Source organism: Bos indicus x Bos taurus, chromosome 27, assembly GCF_003369695.1.
Source record: "Bos indicus x Bos taurus breed Angus x Brahman F1 hybrid chromosome 27, Bos_hybrid_MaternalHap_v2.0, whole genome shotgun sequence".
Classification (NCBI taxonomy): Eukaryota; Metazoa; Chordata; class Mammalia; order Artiodactyla; family Bovidae; genus Bos; species Bos indicus x Bos taurus.
The window spans coordinates 22890936-22912282 of NC_040102.1; the positions used below are offsets into that span (position 1 = coordinate 22890936).

A 21347-nucleotide genomic window follows, 5' to 3' on the forward strand; every position below is an offset into this window, starting at 1 on the left:
TATCAAGTACATTTAGAGAAAGTGCTCTAGAAATCTGATTATCAGAATGTGTGAAGAGGGTTAGGAAATTTCCACAGATCCTCTGTGGCAGAACCTGAAATAAGACACACTTGAGGCTGAAGGCTGTTGCTTCCAGGTTTTGTGAGCCATAAAGAGCTGGAGGGCTTTGCCAAGAAGGCCACCCTTCGATCCTCCAACTGTCTCCAATCTCACCATCCAGCTACTTCCAGAAGATAAAGCAATCATGAAATCAGAAGCCACGTTTGAGAGATTCCTTATGTTTTTTGTGCTGAGGCAGCCACAGGTAAATGACTATAAGATGAAGATGTGACACTATTGGAATCCATTTATTCATCCTTTTCACTTTCTCCATGATTAAACAGAATTAAATCATTTTCATCTCAAAAGAACATACCCAAAGTAAACCATTTGGTATAGGTACACTAAAAACTATCTAATTCAGGGACTTGTTAAGCTCATCACATATAGTTCTAAAATAGTGGTCTCCAACATTTTTGGCACCAGGAACCGGTTTTGTGGAAGACAAGTTTTCCACAGACCAGGGGGATAGAAGGATGGTTTCAGGATGATTCAAGAACATTACATTTACATTAATTAGATCCTGGAGGTCAGGGATCCCTGTTTTAGAAGACATATGCATATATAATGGTTGCTTTATAAAAAGAGGATTTCTTACTATCTCATTTTTCTAGATCATTTTTGAGTGATATATTTAGAAACAAAAACTCCGACACCATAAGGTGCAATGATCACAGATTTCCCACAAAATTTATTGAAACCATTTTACTAAGGTTGATTTAACATTTGTGGGTCTACAGGGGAAAAAATGTGCCTTTCTATTTAAAGATCTTTTTAAAGATATTAGTGTAATAAACCAGAGGCAACTTTTGGCTCTGTATTAATGATACATATTTTCACAATTAGTAATCTTTCTCTACTTGAGAGTATGTTTATGTTTAAATATGTATCTCTAGTAGTTACCAGCATATCTTTCACCCGGGTTTTTTTCCTTTAACTCAGAGTCATAGCTCTTCAACAAATTTGGTGCATGCTTACTTCTTTTTCCTAAATTGCTTCTTTGATGATTGTAAAATGTCTTTGAAGACTTCAAGATTAAAAATAAGTTTTAATATTTACTCAGAACTCATCTTATTTTGATGAATTTCTCTTTGGCAAAATTCCAAAAACACAGATGACTTTTGAATACTGAAAGATATGTTGTTTCTGCTTACCTAATTGTTTTTTTTTTATTATTCCAAGATGTTGTACTCATAATGTTGGTTTGATAGTGTACGTTCATGAAAATAAACACACTTATCATAGAACAGTCAGGAGAATTGTCACCTGACATCTAGAACACTACCCTCATTCAAAAGGAGCATGCTTGTGATTTTTTATTAGCCAAAAAATTTGAAAGTAACTAAATGTGCCTTTGATTTGGGAGGGTAGGAAGCATCTCCATCCTTTCTTTCTCATTGATCTTAATGCTTGTGACTGTGTAAAACAGTCATGATTACACTTCATAAATGACCTTTAGCCATTCCGGTCAGATTCTCTAGATGTCTGAAGAGAAAAATGGTGTCTGTGATTCAGACTATCCCTTTTTTTTTTTCTCAGCGAATAAAGACAACTGTACAATAATCTATAGAAACTCACAGTAAAATAGAAATCAAAGAGTGAGAGTCAATTAGTTGCCAAATCTTAGAGGAGCTTCCACAGTCTATAAGATTGGTTGAGAGGGAAGGTGAAATAAATTGGCTTAAACATGCATTGTATGAAGCTTTAAAATAAAAACAACCCAAAATGAGGTTATCACTCAACTTGCTTGAAAACTTTCGGCAACAATCCGTACATTGCAAGTATTTATCTTGAAGGTGGTCAGCTGATTGTTTTGAGGGCTTCCCTGGTAGCTCAGCTGGTAAGAATCCGCATGCAATGCAGGAGACCCTGGTTCGATCTCTGGGTCGAGAAGATCTGCTGGAGAAGGGATAGACTACCCACTCCAGTATTCTTGGGCTTCCTGGTGGGAATCTGCCTGCAATGCGGGAGACCTGGGTTAGATCCCCTGGAGAAGGGAAAGGCTCCCCACTCCAGTATTCTGGCCTGGAGAATTCCATGGCCTGTACAGTCCATGGGGTAGCATGACACGCTTTTAATTTGCTTGAAAACTTTCTACAACAATCCCTACATTGCAAGTATATGTCTTAAAAGTGGTCAGCAGATTGTTTTGAAAAGACAACAACATGAGAAGTAAAGAAATTGGCTTTAAGAGAAAAGGAATGATATCTGCACAATTAAAACAAGGGCTGCAGATACCAAAGAGAAAAGTGAAGAACTGATGTAAAAATGATAAATTTGTGAAATATCTCAGAATGCAGGCAAATAATGGAAGTAATTTGGGAGAATCTGGCATAAATGTTAGGATAGATAGTGAAAGAATAAGTAAATAGCTTGTTGCTAAAAAATAAAAATAACTTCTATAGAATCAACAACTGTAGAAAACTGCTCTAAACTAAACACAGACCCAAGTAGGTCACATGGGTGGCCTTCCCTGGTGGTTCAGATGGTAAAGAATCTGCCTGGAATGCAGGAGACCCAGGCTTGATCCCTGGGCCAGAAAGATTACCCTGGAGAAGGAAATGACAAGCCACTCCAGTATTTCTTGCCTGGAAAATTCCATGGACAGAGGAGCCTGGCGGGCTACAGTCCAAGGGGTCACAAAGAGTCAGACACAAGTGAGCAATTAACACACACACACATACAACTAGGCCACGCAGAAAGCTCTTACACTGTCCCAGGCAAGGTCAATAAGGGGCCTATAAGTAGAAGATCAGGAAGTTTTTTGTTTAAACAAGGAGGCCTTATATTTAGGCTTTATGTTTATTTTAGCATTTTCATTTTCATATGGTGAGAAGATCTTTACATGAACATTTTCTCTCAATTGCTTGGCCTGCGCTTTGCCACAATATGATGGTTTCACCCTGGTGTACAGTAGGGTACCTGTTATAAGCTCAACCACAAGGATGAAGGTCTGCCCACACCAAAGCCTTCCCTCAGGGTGTGCACAACTGATTTCCTAATCAATTTTTACTATATCACTTCTGGATGTGACTAGTATCAATGTCTTCTTTCACAGAATGTTGTCCAGTCAGGCCAGTCCCAGTGAAAGTGAAAGTTGCTCAGTCCTATCCAACTCTTTGCTGCCCCATGGACCATACTGTTCATAGAATTCTCCAGGCCAGAATACTGGAGTGGGTAGGCTTTCTCTTCTCCAGGGGATCTTCTCAACCCAGGGATTGAACCCAGGTCTCCTGCATTGTAGGCAGATTCTTTATCAGCTGAGCCAGCAGGGAAGCCCAGTCCTAGCAACCTACTTTAAATTACCAATTCTGTATCTGTCAGGAGGCACTCTGTTAGATTGTAACAATAAATGACCTGGTAAGGAAAGAGATTTAAAACAATTCGGGTTTGTTTCTCAGTCAAAACTTGTGGCTGCTGCTGTCTCATGCTGGGCGGCGTCCAGCACCCAGGCTGCCAGGACAGCTACTCTGTAGAACTGGCAGGTTGGTGAACAGTGAATTGACCCTTAGGGCTTCCGTCAGAGTGACACGCATCACCTCCACTCAACATCTCACTGATCAGACCAGCTCAGGTGAAACACTTAGTTTTAGGGGAGCAAAGAATTCCACATGGACCCAGAAGAAGACCTGGCAATATCTGATGAATAGAACTCATGGCTGCCACATGTTCCCAGTTGAATTGAGGCAGTTAAATTCTCTGATATTCCTAAAGTAGGTGTGATGATAAAAAAAAAAAAAAAAGTAACCCCGAGGGATGGAGGCAATGGAAATAGAGATGCCAGACTCCCTCTCCAAAACACCTCCTCTTGGCCTGTTGCTAACAAGACTGATGATAGTGCTTATTAAAAATTCCTTGCAGCTGGGACACTAATTGGGTGAGGTGCAGTGGGAAATACTGCAGTACAGAGTCAGAAGAAATGTGAACAGCCGTGCTACCTTAGATCGTAATATCTTATTCCTACACTGAAGCTAAATCCCTTAAAAAGAAATAAAAAGGAAATAGCACTCAAACTTGGAATATTTGGAGGAAAAAAAGGGAGGAGGACATAAGGGTGGGACCCTGTTTAAAGAGCATGACTCAATAAGATTTCTGGGATTAATTACAAGGCAACAGATTCAAATAGAATAGTTGGAAAGCTAACATGACCAAACTTGTTTAACAGAGATTAATCATTGCTTAGTCACTAAAAAGTAGTAAGGCTCACAGATATGTACCAAAATGAACTTGTTGGCTCAGGGAGTAAGGTCTTCTGCTGAGCTCTGCTCTTAGTGCCCTACTTAGGGTTAGAACTACTCCAGTACTCTTGCCTGGAAAATCCTATGGACGGAGGAGCCTGGTAGGCTGCAATCCATGGGGTCGCGAAGAGTCGGACACAGCTTAGCGACTTCACTTTCACTTTTCACTTTCACGCATTGGAGAAGGAAATGGCAACCCACTCCAGTGTTCTTGCCTGGAGAATCCCAGGGACGGGGGAGCCTGGTGGGCTGCCGTCTATGGGGTCGCACAGAGTCGGACACGACTGAAGCGACTTAGCAGCAGCAGCAGCAGAGTTAGGACTCAGGATACTGAGGGAAACCCTCTCAGTGGGAAGAACCTTGGCAGCAAGATTGACTACCCAAGGTTCACTCCAAAGTTTCAAGAAATGTCTGCTCAGTTATCAAAATACATTCCAGATGAATTAGAGAGTGAGATTTTTTTTTTTTAAGAGTTCATAAAAACTGAAAGAAATATATTGGTCCATGTTTAGTAAATTTGGGTTGGACGAGAAAAAAAAAAGCAATGCATTATCTTGTACACTAAAAAATCAATTGATTTGGCTACAAAAAGCAGAGATATCAAAAGATAAATGAAATTAAAGACAAATGGGGTGCATGGAATTTAAGCATTTTGTTATATATAACAAAGAGTCCATGTCTTTGGTGCATGAAAAAAGTTCAACAATAATTCACAAATATCCTAATAGAAAAAATAGGGGTCATGGGCAGAACAGTTGAATTTAAAACTTCTAAAGTCATTTCAAAAAGTCAATAAATATAAGATCTTTTGCCCCAATGTAGCTACTGTTTTTCATTCGACTTGCTTGATCCTCTTTCCCTGGTTTCTGACTGCTGGGTTGCCCAGGGACATCATCCTTCTTGGCATGTTTCTTTATAAGCAGGTGCTCCCTAGGTGACCTCACCCAATTCTAAGCCTCTAAAGCCCATATACCAATGAAGAAATATCTGATCTCTAGGGGCTTCCCAGGTGGCGCAGTGGTAAAGAATCCACCTGCCAATGCAGGAGATGCAGAAGACGCAGGTTCGATTGCTGGGTCGGGAAGATCCCCTGGAGTAGGAAATGGTAAATCACTCCAGTATTCTTGCCTGGAAAATCCTGTGGACAGAGGAGCCTGGCGGGCTCCAGTCCTTGGCGTCACGAAAGAGTCAGACACGACTGAGCGACTGAGCAGGAGCACTCTACCCACCAACTCCAGGTATTTATTTCCAACTGCTGATTTTAAATTCCCACAATATGGAAAAGGTTCACTCACTACACTTCACAAGGTCAAAGGGAATCTTGGCTTTCTCTCCCTGCTTCATAAATCTAATCTTCCCTCAGTTGTCTTCACGTTAGTGTATTTCACCACCATCCATCTCACTTGTCCAAGTCAAAATTTATTTATCACCAATAATCCACTCTCTCCTTTTATCTGTGAGGAAAAAAAAAAAAAAAAAGAACATTTCATATAGAACTGGGTAGGAAAGAGACAAAGAATAAGCCATAAGATAAGAAACACGGAAGTAGCTGATCAACATGAAAAAAGATTCTCAAGGTCACTAAAATAAGATAAATGCAAATTTAAAATGCTTCTCAGTGAACCAATAGCTGAGCTTCTGAACAGCAGAAAATCAACTCAACAGAAGTCACAAACACCTGAATGTGATTGCACCTGTCATCTACCCAACAGGGGAAGATCTGCTAAAATTTTCCCAGCAGAAATGGAAAGTCATTGCCCTTGACTATTGCAACAGCAAATGTTGTTCCTTTAGACCTTCCCAAATAGTCTTACAAAGATTTGATTTTGCTTTTTTGTTTTTCCATTAGCTTTTTCTGTAATTACATGAACTCCAAAAACCTCCATTTGTTGTAAATTTAAAGAAGCTTGTCTGGGCTAAGAATGGTTAAGTTTCGTAAACTAACAACAGCCTTTTGTTTAGACAGATGAAGGATAGTGTAATCAAGAATATGGATCATGTGGTTAAAATACAAAGAAAAACTTGGCAAGGACTGGCTTTGGTATTTGACTTCTCACTGTGCACTAGCAACTCATAATTGTTATCAGATTCTGTTTTATGTTGAGTGGATATGGTCCAGAACTGTGAAAAATATCTTCTCGTATAGGAATGTGAGGGCAATCTGACTCCATCTGTCACCTGGTCAACTGCCCTGGGGTGATCTAGCTTGTTAGCCAGGTGATCCTCTCCTTTCTCTGTTATCTTGAAACTGTATGCTTGGTCACGGAATAAAGGAATTTCCCTAAATGTGGAACAAAAGGGTAGCCATGACCTCTCCCAGCCCCCATACTTCTCCTAGTCTAATAAATATCACTTAACCATGAATTCCAAGTCTGTATCTTTAGTCTTTGTGAAAACAGCTGCTGAGATAGTAAAGTAGCCATAATTTCTGAATCATCTTATATTGAGCCAAAAGTTCAAGGTAAATGGTACCAAGATTTTTATTTGAACTTTCGTTTAATACTCTGTCATTTTTATGGAATACACTTTAATTTTATTGCATTATTATCCAGTAAAATTGGGGGTTTTAAATACACAATACACTTAGGCTGTATTTTTTCTGTAGTGGAGTGAATTTATATTTAATGGTCTTGTGTTGGATGAACAGGGTGATTGTAATTTTCTGCTGCCTCCAAAATTTTTATCTTTGCCTCTCTTTCTCTGGCTCTTAGCTGCTGTGGAGTAAATATATTCACTTAGTTGTCATACACCAAATTCAAAATAATGATTTCCTCCTCATTCTGCCAAACCTGTCTTTCCTGGACTCTCTCTTAGGTAATACAAACTATAGCTTAAGGAAAACATCATGCTTGATACCATTTTCCCTTTTTCAATCAATTTGTCACCAAGGCTGATTCATTTTATTATCTGCAATCTTTTTCTGTTTTTCAATTTTCCATCTGTTGGATCTGCCATTATTTCACACCCTCAAAACGCATCAGTTCGGTTAGGACAATGGACTCTTTGCAAAACGTGCTTGTAGTTGGAAGAACTAGAATTTGAACCAAAGACTTTTTAAAACCTAGGCCTCAATACCTGCTGAAAAGTGAAGTAGGACATACAAAATAAAAGCCAAGGATTTGTGATTTTAGTCTATACCCAGTGGAAGTGATGTTACCCAAAGTGTTTTTAAGAGATTAATTTTGAGTTATTATTTAGGGTGTATTAGTATAAAAGCATACTGCCTTCAGTGAAAGAGAGAAAATTATTATAGTAATTGGAGCATGACATGACAAAGGCCTAGCAATAGTAATTCTGGAGGGGAGATTAAAGGGAAAAGATAAAGTACTGACAGAAACTTGAAAGACTGGTTAGCACACTGTTTCAGTTTTCTAAATATCAACATATAATAAAAGACTTCATTTTTACTTCCCAGATAAATACTGGTTAGAGACCCAGCATTCAAGTTGACAACACCACCCAATTTCAAATGTAAATTAATGTCATATCACCCACTGAAAACTGTATTTGCGATGTTTAAAGTTTTAGTTTTATGTTTGAAAAGCACACCAGTACTTTTTATTCTATAAAGCTCTTCAAAGAAAAAGGGAATCATACATGTCCCTTCCACATTTATCATTTTGCTCAGCAGAGTTTTGTTTGGAAAATGTCTGTGATATCCAAAAACAAAGTTCCAGCAGATGGAGGAGGTGAAAATAGACACATGTTCCAGCTGTTTTTAATCTTTTTTTTTTTTTTTTTTGCTGCAGTTAAAATGAAAGTACACCCTTTAAAAGGCAGAATCGTCACTCTCTTCGAATATGAGTTTGTCTAAGTGGTCACTCACAAAATTGTGTGTCTTCTAATAGAAGTTGCACCTGTGTGTAAACATGCTTGTGGAGTATGTGTGCACACATCTCTGGATGTGCATGCATGGCTGTGTTTAAAGAATTTCCCCAAGTAGATCTTGTTCTATAGGTGAAGTGGTTGCCTATGTGTACTCCCAAGTCACTGCTAGATATTCATTATGTAAATCCAAAGTTTTAAAAAAAATCCTTATTCTATATTATTACTTTGAGGTACTGAAGTAGGTTGATCTTAGTTTTGGCAGATTTCTGGTACTTTTAGAGTGATCAGTACCAGATAAGAGCACTTCTTATACCATGCCACCTTAACAAATCTCATGTAATCACTATCCATAGGCACCTCAAGCTCATTATATCCCAGTTTGATGGAATTGTTCTGTATCTCGACTGCATCAGTGTCAACATCTTGCTGTGATGTTGGACTATAGCTTTGCAAGCTGTTACCCTAGAAAGAAACTGTGTGAATGGTATATGGGATTTTTTTTTGTATTATTTCTTAGAACTTCATGTCAATCTACAGTGATCTCAAAAAGAGCAAGTTAACTGCTAAAAAAGACCTCAATTCAATTATCATGCTTTCTCCAAAGAAAACAAACTTTAATTTATAACATCTTCTGACAACACCAGCATACACCTGACGGGAACTAACCTGTCACCTTTTGCTCTTCCCTACTGCACCTGTCCCCTCCAGTTCAGTTCAGTTCAATTCAGTCACTCAGTCGTGTCCGACTCTTTTGAGACCCCATGGACTACAGCATGTCAGGCTTCCCTGTCCATCACCAACTCCTGGAGCTTGCTCAAACTCATGTCCATCGAGTGGGTGATGCCATCCAACCATCTCATCCTCTGTCTCCCCCTTCTCCTGCCTTCAATCTTTCTCAGCATCAGGGTCTTTTCTAATGAGTCAGCTCTTGGCATCAAGTGGCCAAAGTATTGGAGTTTCAGCTTCTGCATCAGTCCTTCCAATGAATATTCAAGACTGACTTCCTTTCGGATGGACTGGTTTGATCCCTCCAATTCAATGAGTCATCAAGTCCTGCTGATTTACTTTCTGTTTCTACAAAACATCTATTTCTTCCTCTTTTCCAGTGCTGATGCCATGTTTCAGAGCCTTGTTATCTCTTTCCTTGATGAACAAAACAGCCTTCAAATTGGTCTTCCTGCTTCAAGCTTTATCATCCCAAAACAGTTGCTCTAAACGCAGCTGTATATTATACTCTTAGGAAATTTTATGAAAATACTGCCAGATCTCCACTCAGCAACATTTAAATAAGAATATACAGAAGGAGGGCCCAGGCATGGGTATATTTTGAAAGCTTCTCAGATAATTCTAACGTGCAGCCATGGTTGAAAATTGTTACCTTGAGCATCTCTCTTTAATTAAGATTCTAGAATAGGTTCACTGAGATGAAATTCTGGGCGTTTCATTCTTTTGCTTTAGTGTTCTGTCTGTTATAGCTAGAGTATGTTTCTCTCCAAATGCACATGTTGAAGTTCTAACTCATATTCTCTCAGAAAGTGACTTTACTTGGAGAATCTTTAAAGAGGTGATCAGGTGAGGTCATTGGAGTGAGCCCAAATACTAACGACCGGTGTCCTTCGTAGAAGGAGATTTTGGACACAGATATACATACATGGTGAACGTAGTGTGAGCATGAAGGCAAAGACTGGGGTGATGTGTCTACAGGCTAAAGAGCATCAAAAATGGTCAGCAAACCACCAGAAACTAAGCGAGGGCATAGCACAGATTCTTGCTCACAGCCTTACTTCCTTTTCCCCTAAAGAATCAACATATGGCTAAATATGTAATTACTTTATCGGTGTGGCCAATACTGTGAAATGAAAATATTAAATATCACATTTATGATGTTGTCTTGAAGAGTGGTTGCAGAATTTTTTTTTCCTCAACACTTACTTCATTGTGAGAGAAAATCTCTCTGGGGTGTGCATTGCCACATCCTGACTTTTGGAAAATCTGTTGACCTAGAGCTCTGTGTGATTACTCCCACGGGTTATAGAAATAGTCTCTTGTATGATAGATGAAGTTATTCTCCAGAGAGAGTGGATAGGGTGTTATTTTCCGAAACTTTCTCTCCCAGGGACCCTGTGAGACTAGAATTTTTTTTCCATCTGCTCTACCTCCTTCATACACAGACATACACACAAGTTTTTATTTTATTTTTTAATGCATTAAAAATGTTTTCTAGGTGACTTTGATGTGGATACTTTAAGTTGCATGAAATACAATAAAACTCTTTTTAGGTAGGAAGATAAAACTGAAAAAAAAAAAAAGAGAGAGAGAAGATGAGGAAGAATAAAGTGAGAGTGTTAATCACTCAGTCATGTCCAACTCTTTGCAACCCCATGGACTGTAACCTGCCAGGCTCCTCTGTCCTTGGAATTCTCCAGGCAAGGATACTGGAGTGGGTTGCCATTCCCTTCTCCAAGGGATCTTCCTAACCCAGGCAGACTCTTTACCATCTGAGCCACATGGGAGAGGAGGGGAGCTCAGAAATGGGGGTGGTTGGGGTGGGAGGGTATTCCTGCATTTAGTACAAAGCCCTACAACCCTGGTGAAATTTCTGAAAGTATTTGGTAACCTGAGGACCCTGGCATCTCTGTCAAGAAGCAGCAGTTGACCTTCTCTGCACTCACAATGTTAAACAAGCCCAGTATCTTTTAGGCCTTTGGGGGATCTGGAGGCAACATATTCTTCATTTACAAGTTTTATTAAGCTTTTTTACGCTGTTGTTCACAATTTGTCCCATCTTGAATTGGCGCTCCCCTCCAACAAAGGACTCTGGAATTTCTGAGAGGCAGTCCAGCAGGCTCTCCCCTTAGTTCCCATTCCCTGCCCCCAGAGAACCATTCACTGCAGAAGCTGGAGCAAAGGCCTCTCATAGCTCCTGAAACCTCTGCACCACCCGTGATGACTGTAAGTTGCTTGTGGATTTCTGGTTTGAGAAACTGCCCTCCTGAGCCTCATACTATATACCACTAGAGTGGCTACTGGAGACTGCCTATTGGTCCCCTAGAAATACATATCCACTCTCGCAGTCCCCGAGCCTCTGCAGCTCCATTACTTTCTGTGGGGCAGCCTTCTATGAACTCAGCCTAGCCATTGAGACCTCCTTGCTAAGCAGAAGTGTTAGCTGCAGCCTGGACCTAAGTTGGGGTCCTCTGGAGTACCCCACCTGTAGGAAAAAGGGTGGCCTCCTCTGACCTCAGACCCTTGCCAGTTGAGAGTTAACTTCTCTCTGTGCCCTTGGCATTTGACTCCTTGGAGTCAAATGAGTGAAAGGAGTAGGAGTTTGTACACTTTATGGACAAAACTGCATGTTATAGAGCTTTCCGGAGAGCTGCTACTTTGAATTCCCTAATCCAGACATCCTTGACAAAGGATGGGCTTCAAGGATCAGCAAAATTAGCTGGATTTCATGTAGTCAACAGCTTTACTCTGCCCAACAACTGCCTGCATCCGTGTTTGCTTATAGACTCTCAGGCCATTGCAGTGTTCTAGCCACCTAGTTCCACCAGTGTTAACCACAGCAATTATTTATCCAAGTTTTCCCTCCTTGGGGAAAATAACTATGGGAGTCTCCTGCCTCACAGATACCCAAAATATAAATCAAGGTGACATATTAAAGCCACAATACAGGCCTCACTTTATCCACATTGAGATGCCAGATGTTAAGGGTGACCATTTCAGTTCTAAAAATACACAATGCTGAGCTCTTGAACAAGGTATTCAATGGAACTTTCCCCACCCCTGTCTGTCTCAGGCTACAAGCCTCATAGAGTTCTCTTACTCAAGCATACTCAAGAAAGATAAATTTTAATTAAATGAAATAGGACATCTTTTATCAACAGTCAAACATTAAGGATGACTGGTAATAAAGAGTCTGATTCCATTTTTGATGTTTGACAGTCAAAAACGTGCACGCCCACCTTTCATTCCCACTCCACCTTCGCACTAGCTGATAAAATCCCAGGGGCTCCCTTTGGTACTGGCAGGAAGTTCAGACCATGTAAGCCCAGTCCACAGGTGTGAATCCTCACCTGAGCCCCACTCCCTGATCACAGTAAAATCCAAATCAGTATCTTTCCTCTCTCTCCAGTCATTTTTAGATCAGCTTGGGAGTTTGCCCTGTGTCCCTCAGAAGCAACTTTCAATATGTGAGCGATAGACCTTTTCAGACCTTCTCAGACTTCACGTGGGGTCATCAGTCTTGACATTCAAAGCAAATTTAGGATGGAATGACCATAACATACTTTCTCCTAAACCCCAATTAATACCTCAACAGTGGGCTCATCAAGACTAGGCTCTGGGATTATTGGAGCCACTCTGATAGAATTTTGTAATATCCATTGTAATTTGAGTTTACAGAAAATTGGAGAATTTGAAATTCTCTATTGCAGAGGGCATTGTCAACTGAGAATTCAGTTGTCTTTTCCTTTTCTGTCTCAGATTAACTATTTGTGTATGTACTTTTCATCTGTCAATTCCAAAAAAAAATTGAAGGAGAACCCACACCCATGTAGAACCACAATTCTTATTTTCTTTGCAGCCTGTTTAACTATGTTGCTGCAGAAACAACTATGTTACTATATTAGGCTTCATCATGAAATAAACTAACATGTTTAAAACTGGAGGTATTCTGAGCTGGGTGTCCCAAACATTCCTAAACAGTTCTGAGACTGGAATTTGAATGACTCAGAGGTTCAGGACTGAACTTTCTTTTCTCTCAATCTGGCACATCACTTACTTCTGTTCTAAGGATTTTGTTTTTCTAATACTCGTTAAATGCATAGATTTGTTTCTCAGTGCAGAATTTGTTTTCATTAAAAATCTAGATAAAAAACATAAACTACATGGATGCATATTTATAGATTGTCTATATTACAGTTACATATGCTGCATTTATTTAATCCTGTACCAAGTTGCCAGATACATTTTTAGTGCATTGGGGAAATATGTGGTTTCTTAGCATCTGATCTGATAGATTTTCCTTTCCAGACTTACTGGAATCTCTTGGGTGCCGCTATAAAGGGTTTGGAGAAAGGATATTCATTCCTTTTGAATTTGTTCAGAAGAATTAAAAACTATTTTTCGAGTTTGAGCATCAAGAATTTCTACCTCATTTCAAAACTGCAAAAAGTCATGAATTATCTTTGAAGTTAACAAGTCACATAAATGTTTTTCTATCTGAAAACATGAATTCCAGAGAGATATTTTTATATTCTTCTAAATGAATACTGTATTAATTGGCTGCATATGGAAAGATATCAAAAAGTGTTCCACTAATTTGCCACTGAGAGAAAGTATGAATGTACATGATAAAAAGGAATCCAAGCCATGGAGAGAAAGAGAACAATTATAGAAAATAGCCACACAAAGGCAAAACACTAGCAGATTATTTTCTTGTTCTGATGCAAAAGACATATTAAATCTCATTATTTGGATGCACTTATTTTTCCATCATTGAAACTTTTCTTGAGCACCATCCTGTGTCAGGCATTGTGCTAAGTCCCATGGAAAGTGTATAAGATGGAACCTCCACCCTCCAGTTGTTCAAATCAAGGAAGAAAGAAAAGATTATGAAGACACAAGTGTTATAAATTTATATTAGTGCTTTAGCATACAGACTACAACATCTAATTCTGATTAGTCAGTGTTTCAAGGTTATGGGCTGAGTGCAAAGAAGGTGAGGCATGACAATGGGTTAAGGAGTACATCAAACTACATGATCATCTCAACTGATGAAATACCCCTTTATGATACAAAAACATTCAACAAACTAAGAATAGAAAGGAACTTACTCCAAATGAAAAAGGCCATTTATGAAAAACCCACAAACATACTCAATGGTTAAAAACTGAAAGCTCTTCCCCTAAGATCGGAAATAAGACAAGAGTATTCACTTCACTACTTCTATTCATTACAGTACTGGAAATTAGAGCCAGGGCAATTAGGCAAGAAAAAAAAAGTGTCCAAATCAAAAGAAAGAAGTAAAATTATCTCTGTTTACAAATGACAAAATCTTCTAGCTCTAAAATCCTAAAGAATCCATTTTCTTAAAAACTGTCAGTGCAAATCAATAAATTCAGCAGTTTCAAGATATGAAATCAACAGGCAAAAATCTGTTGTATTTCTACACACTAGCAATGAACATCCAAAAAGAAAATGAATTGAAAAAAAAATCCATTTACTATAGCAAACAATGGAGTAAAATACTTAGGAATAAAGGAAGCACACAACTCGTATGCACAAAACATGAAACACTTGTTTCAAAATTAAAGACCTAAACAAAATTTAAAATCTCTTGTGCATGGATTGGAAGGCCTAATTGACTGAAGGGATGAATTATGACCCTTAATGGGAAAATAATTCAGAATTTTTTATACTAATATGGCAAAGATAAAGCATGACATAGTGTGGATTTCAAATAAAAAGTTACTATGATTTCTTTTCCCATTTTATCTAGGAATGACTAATAGAAATACAATAAATTTTATAGAAAAAAAGGAGCATGTTTATACATAAATGAAGGTCTAAAGGCAAAGACTGCTGCTGCTGCTGCTAAGTCACTTCAGTCGTATCCGACTCTGTGCGACCCCACAGACGGCAGCCCACCAGGCTCCCCCGTCCCTGGGATTCTCCAGGCAAGAACACTGGAGTGGGTTGCCATTTCCTTCTCCAATGCATGAGAGTGAAAAGTGAAAGTGAAGTTGCTCAGTGGTGTCGGACTCCTAGCGACCCCATGGCCTGCAGCCCACCAGGCCCCTCCGTCCATGGGATTTTCCAGGCAAGAGTACTGGAGTGGGGTGCCATTGCCTTCTCCAAGGCAAAGACTAGTACTAAAGAGTTGAAATATGATACAAAAGCTATTTTTTGCTGATTTTTACAAGTTTTTGATTATTATAGGTTTTTGATTATTATAGGTTAGGTGTAAAGACATGTACAAAAATTATCTCCTCCGTTCTCCTTCCACAGCTAAACTTCATGGAGTCTACATACCACTTCCTTTGAAAATAAGATTAGTAACAATTTGTAAGTCATCTAGAAAACTGGTGACATTTACTCAGAATGTAAGAAATTACTCAGAATTTCAGAAATAAGCAGCATTCATAATTGGACTGTTGTTAATCATGATTTGGACAACAAAATGCAAGGGGGCACTAGATCAGCCCTTTATGCTTTCTGATATTTTTAACTGTACTAAAAATAAAGGAGCTTTTCAAGTTAAAAAAAAAAAAAGTCTATACCCATATTCCTCATGTCCTTAGCTTACATTTATTCCTCAATCTGCTTTGTCAGTCTGCCCAGATTCTAAGAGTGAAGTGACTGCTGTTAAGGCCAAGAGGCCAATATGTGACTAAACCATCTCCTGTGAACTCTGTTGGGTTGGCATGTTTTGACAGCCCATCCTTCTTGAAATCTTCTCTTTCTCTGCTCTCTGATACTACACTTTACTGTTTTCCTTTATTCTTCTAGGATGACTCCTCCTCAGTCTCCTTTGCTGGCTTATTCTCCTCTGTTGTTGCTGTTGTTCAGTTGCTAAGTTGTGTCCAACTCTTTTGGAACCCCACGGACTATTCCCTGCCAGGTTCCTGCGTCCATGGGATTTCCCAGGCACGAACACTGGAGTGGACTGGCATTTCCTTCTCCAGGGGATCTTCTCGACCTAAGAATCAAACCTGCATCTCCTGCATTGGCAAATGGGTTCTTTACCACTGAGCCATCAGGGAAACCTTATTCTCCTCTGCTGCTGCAGCTGCTGCTAAGTCGCTTCAGTCATGTCCAACTCTGTGCGACCCCAAGACAGCAGCCCACCAGGCCCCGCCGTCCCTGGGATTCTCCAGGCAAGAACACTGGAGTGGGTTGCCATTTCCTCCTCCAATGCATGAAAGTGAAAAGTGAAAGTGAAGTCGCTCAGTCATGTCCGAGTCTTAGCGACCCCATGGACTACAGCCTACCAGGCTCCTCCATCCATGGGATTTTCCAGACAAGAGTACTGGAGTGGGGTGCCATTGCCTTCTCCTATTCTCCTCTACCCAGCCACTAATTGGTGAATTTCTCAAGAACTGGTCATAGCCTTTCTTCTCTTCTCATTCTATTTTCTTCAAGAAGAGCTCACCACATCTATAACTTCAATTTCTAACTACAGTATCTTCCAGTGATCCCCTCCCCCTCAACCCTTTACTTTAAATCTCTAGGTTAGACCTTGTCTTCAGATCACAAGCACACATAACCAAATGTTTGTCAACCTCTCAATGTGAATGTCCCAAATATTTCTCAAACTAATCATGTCCACATAATTGCCTTCTTAATCAAATACCATCCTCTTTCATTGTTCCTATCTCAATGAAATTATCATATCATACAAATGTACAAGTCAGAAACTTAGTCAATTCTTAACATTTACCTTTTATTAAACCCCTATATTCATTTCTTCACCAAAGAATGACTTCTAAATCCTTGTTAGATTTCTGTTTTTCTTTCTACCTGTACAGTCAAAATCCTAATCCAAAATGCCAGTATCTCTCTCTTGGATTGTTATAAAAACTTTGTAACTCTTTCAACTAAAATGTTGCCTTCTATAATATGAAAAATCACCGGGTGGAAAGTTTTAGTCCTTAAATCTGTGAGAGAAGAATAGTAAACTCTTGTTTCCAAAGTGACTGTAGAAATGTTATAGAATGCAGGTCCATGTGCCCACACACAGTAAGGCCAAAGGATATTAAAACATTAAGAGTTTGGAACATAGAACGGTTTACTGTAAGGCCATGCTTTAAGAACCCCATAATGCCCCAAAAGCTTTCAACAAATCCCCTTAATAGGAAAGGTGAGGGCGGGTGTGTTAGTTGTTACAAATTTGTTAGTGGCAGATCCTTTGTTCCTGAGGTCTGGTCCATGGCCCAAGGTGTTCCTCATAAACCTTCACCAAAATAAATGTTATTCTCAGTTCAGACAAGAAAAGGCAAGATCCCAAAGCTCAACTTTCACCCTCTAAGGTCCAAGCTTGGCTAATAGGAGGGTGATCCTTGCACAGGCCAATAATTGCCTGAAGCGCTTGTCATGCACCCAGTTCGGGTCCTCCCGCCAGGGCCCAGGCCTAGCTGAGGAGGCAGATCTTAGCTGACAGGCACCCTCATGGCTAAGTCCCCAGTCCCTGCCCAGATGGGAACCCAGAACCCAACTGACTCTCAGTCTTATTTAAATCGGAGAGAATCATTTGTTTAGGATTGATAGGAGTATGTGCTGTAGCAAATACCAATCATGTGAATTCCTAGCTCAAACAATTGCCCTTCTTTGAAAAGAGACCCAACCACAGTGGTGGACCTGAAGTAGATGCTCCATGTCTGTGCAAATTATCCCTGACCTCTGGCCACTTCCTCAGGATAGACAACCGATCTAAGCTGGACCAGTTTCTGAAACTTGAACAGAGAGACTGAAGCTGGTTGAAGCTGTTACCTGAGTGGCAGATTCCCCATTTACTCCAGTTGCTGAGGCCTCCTTGAACTGCCAGGCATGGAGACCACAGGTCCTGGAGGTGAGGATGGGAGAGGTTCGCTGCTCCTTTAAGGCCTGGGCCTGGCCAGTTAGGAGGCCATGCCAGGTTTCTGGGGCTCTTCAGGACAGCCCTCAGCCTGTCCCCAGGCATGGCCCCATGACTGCTTCGCACCCCACGTTCTGCCACGATGGCCACTGGGGGGTGACCACAGGAAGAGTGGGACCTTATAACTGCTGTCCTCAAGGTCTCCCAATAACCGTGGCCACGCTAAGGATTGGGTGCTATAGGCTGCGTGCCCACTCCACCCCTATTACAGAGATGATAATTATTCAAATACACAACAGAAACATTAACCCACATGACACATTATCATTAATAAACACCACCCCCTGTTTGGTTAAGAATAAGAGGTTTGCAAATAAGCGGACAAAAAGGTGAATGACAAGCACTATTTCCATTCTGCTACATTTTCTGCTTTATATCTGACCTTTCAAAAACCAGAGTCTCCAATTTTACTTTTCTCTCATTCAGTCTTTCCCAGATTCTTCTGGGGTCATCTGAAAGCCTGGGAAGGCTCTGGTGTGCTTCTCTGACAAGGGTAAGGAAGTCTTGCGTATGAAGATGTTCATCTATTTTCTCTTGGAGTAGAAGTGACTCCAGTAAAGTCTTCTTCTGTTTCAGGAAGGCAGATTGGGCCAGTTCTGCCCTTTTTCTGATACAGTCGGGACACCGAGAAGAAATGTGTTGCTTAGCTGTTCCCACCTGTTTGGGTGTTGTCCTCATGTTTTTAAAATAGATTCTATTCAAAAGCTCGTCAGGGACAGTACACTTTAAGGCATCTACCTCTGGAGCTTCTGCCTCGGGTCCAAGCTGCAGCTTTTTATGTCTGCTGCTCTTTTTCCCCTTGGAGTTTGCTCTACGGTGGATCAGGTTTACCTTAACGGTGCAGAAAGACTGCAGGGCATTCAGTTCTTCAGGGGATGCCTGAGTGATTTCTGTTTGATGGTTAGTGTCCGGTCGGTACTGTTCAGAGTTCGTTTCCTTGCCCTTGAGGTTGTGGATCCATTTTCTGCTCAATTTCTTTACATTAGCTTTGAAGTCCGAAAGCTCAGATTGGTTGTCTCCATATTCCGAGCGAGAAGGCAGCAATCCACTCTCAGACTTGCTCCCAGAGGCATAAGCCCAGGGCTGCAGTCCTCCAGAGGAACTGAATGAACCGGAACTCTTTACCTCATCAGTCAAGGACTCCAAGGTCTCCTTAGAAAGGTCTGCCATAGTCCCGGTGTCCACTGGGGCCAATTCTCCCTGTTTCTCTGAATCCTCCAGCTTCTAGGCAGATGGCCATCACACTGCATCAGGCTCTGAGCCTCATCTGCTTTGCCGTGGTCAAGACTGCCTCAGGAACTGGTCAGTCCCGAGCCCCTCGGGGATGAGTTTTAGGTGCCGGCAGTTCCTCAAGGGAAGCCCTTCCGGGCGACTCGGTCCCGCTGCCTTGGCAACCAGAGGCGGTCATGCGCAGAGGGTCGCTGGGGCGCCGCGCTCCTTCCCTTGCGCCGCGCTCCTTCCCTTCCCCCACGCTCCTCGGAGCCGACTCCGCCGGCACAGTTCGTGTAGTTTTTCGGAGCCTCCCTCTCTTCTGGCTCTCCAGAGTCTCCGCCTCCTCGGTGCTATTTTAGTGCAAAATCCAATAACGATGGAGAAAAGGTTGCAAACTCTTCTTCCCCAGGGGTCAAAAAAGTAAACACGCCTCTTTCCCAACAGGAATAGATGGCCTCTGACTAATCCGATAATGCACACGCGGGCTAAATGCATCCAAAGAAAAAAAAAAAAGAAAAGCCCCAAACAAACAAAAACATACCTCCTCCTGCTGGCCAGAAAAACACAAGCAAAAACGTATCTGCCTATCAGATAGCTAAGAGCTCATCTAATCGCAGAGCACATCTTTGAAAATCTAAATACTGAAACCACCCTGTGAGATTCCTGCGTGGCAGGGCACCGACTCTACCGCTTGCTCCGGCCTCGTCTTGCACAGCTTTTTGTGCTCCGGCATTTTTGGACGACTTTGCAGTTTTCCCAGATCTCAGTTTCTCAGGCCTTTGTTCCGGCAGTGCTCCTCTGAATGGCACTTCAACTGCTGCTCTTCCCTCTTCGTTAAATACTGCTCCTCTTTCAAGTCCACCCCCCCCCCCCCCACCACACCTTTTTTTTTTTTTTTTTCTGGAAGAGCTTCATATCCACCACTGACCCCAACAGTTTACTGCACAGCCTTTCTTTCCGGGTTTGCAACTCTGTATTTTATACACATTTGATAATACCTCCCACACCGCCGCCTCCAGATTAAAAACCCCATGAAAGCAGAAATCCTGTGTCTTGTGCTGCAGTCTCCACGGGTACCTGATACATAGAAAGTGCTCAATAAATCGTTACTGAGTAAATGTGTTGAATGACTATGCAAACAGAAATAAATGTTACCTCACACAGGTACGCACCTCAATCTTGATGCATAAGTACTACAAGGTCGAGGAACTACAGTCTTTTTCAAATGAGATAATTCCAAATGAGATAATTTCCCTCTCCCAGTTCTCTCCGGGGCGGGGTGGAGGGAGGGCGGAGGAGTAGGGGGATGGGGGCGGTTATTCAAGTCTGGCCAGATATATTTAAGGTTATTACAAAAGTGCTCACTTTGGCAGTGAGGCAAAACTCTGCAATGTTCGACAAGCATCTCTCAAATATGAGCCAGTTCATATTGAAGATGAAGAGATCTCAGCTTCATTCATTCCACCCAAATCATATTTTATCATATAATATTAATCTTTAAAAAGAGGTAATATATAATTTGTGGTTAAAGCCAAGTAATCTCCAGTTCAAGGACTCAAGATTTTCATTTTTAATTTTTGTTTCAAAAGTCTCCATCATTCCCTGAAATATTTACACATTCATGTGAAAAGTGGGAAAGTGTTAGTCGCTCAGTCTGTCTGACTCTTTGCCCCCCCATGAACTGTAGCCCACTAGGCTCCTCTGTCCATGGGTTTCTCCAGGCAACAATACTGGAGTGGGTTGCCATGCAGTCCTCCAGGGGATCTTCCCCACCCAGGGATTGAACCCAGGACTCTCTCTTTCTTTGCATATGAGCATGGTCAGTGATACACATGTGAAAACAAAATCTCAGAACAGTCCATGAGCAGTACTGGCAAGAAATATATATAATCTGACTTCTTAACAGAATTGTGAACAAGTGTGTTGCCTTTAATCTTTTTCCTTAGATATCTCAAGTGAGAGCAAAAAATAAAAAGTAAAAAAAATTTTTTTTTAAGAACAGGAATATATAAAGAAAAGGGAAGGAGAGACAGTTGCAACTTCCCATCTTATCTAAAATCTTTTTACTATCCCAATGGATACAAGTCACTCCTACTCACTCTACTGAAAGCAGATTTTATCAAGCTTTTCAGGGGGGAAAAAAAAACAAAGAATGTCCTTAAAATTTTTTGTTGTTGTTTTTATCAGGAAAAGAAACATCGAGGAATTAACAGGAAACATTTGTAGCTGTCCCAGAAAATTCATAGAAACATTTCAGTGTTTCAGTAACCGTTATATAATTGCTTCTTTATTTATCAACTATCTGTGAAGTTCAGAATCGTTTTTGCAAAAAC

At 40.7% G+C, this 21347-nt stretch overlaps 2 protein-coding genes across 3 annotated transcripts in view; one reads left to right on the top strand and one right to left on the bottom strand.

The window, feature by feature from the left end:
• C27H8orf48 (chromosome 27 C8orf48 homolog) overlaps positions 1-19890 on the bottom strand; it is a 34729-nt gene extending 14839 nt beyond the window's left edge. The window contains exons 1-2 of one of the 2 annotated variants that reach the window (XR_003509130.1): positions 18185-19890; positions 5633-5791 (exon numbers count right to left, since the gene is read on the bottom strand). Coding sequence is in view for 1 of the 2 variants with exons in the window: in XM_027530247.1 (XP_027386048.1) it covers positions 18160-18972 (813 nt within the window). In the remaining variant the exon portion in view is untranslated. Of the gene's footprint in view, positions 1-5632; positions 5792-13065 lie in introns of those variants that run through there. The other variant, XM_027530247.1, reaches the window with a different exon arrangement.
• The window catches only part of DLC1 (DLC1 Rho GTPase activating protein), a 521689-nt gene that overhangs the window by 7277 nt on the left and 493065 nt on the right, over positions 1-21347 (top strand). The window lies entirely within an intron of this gene.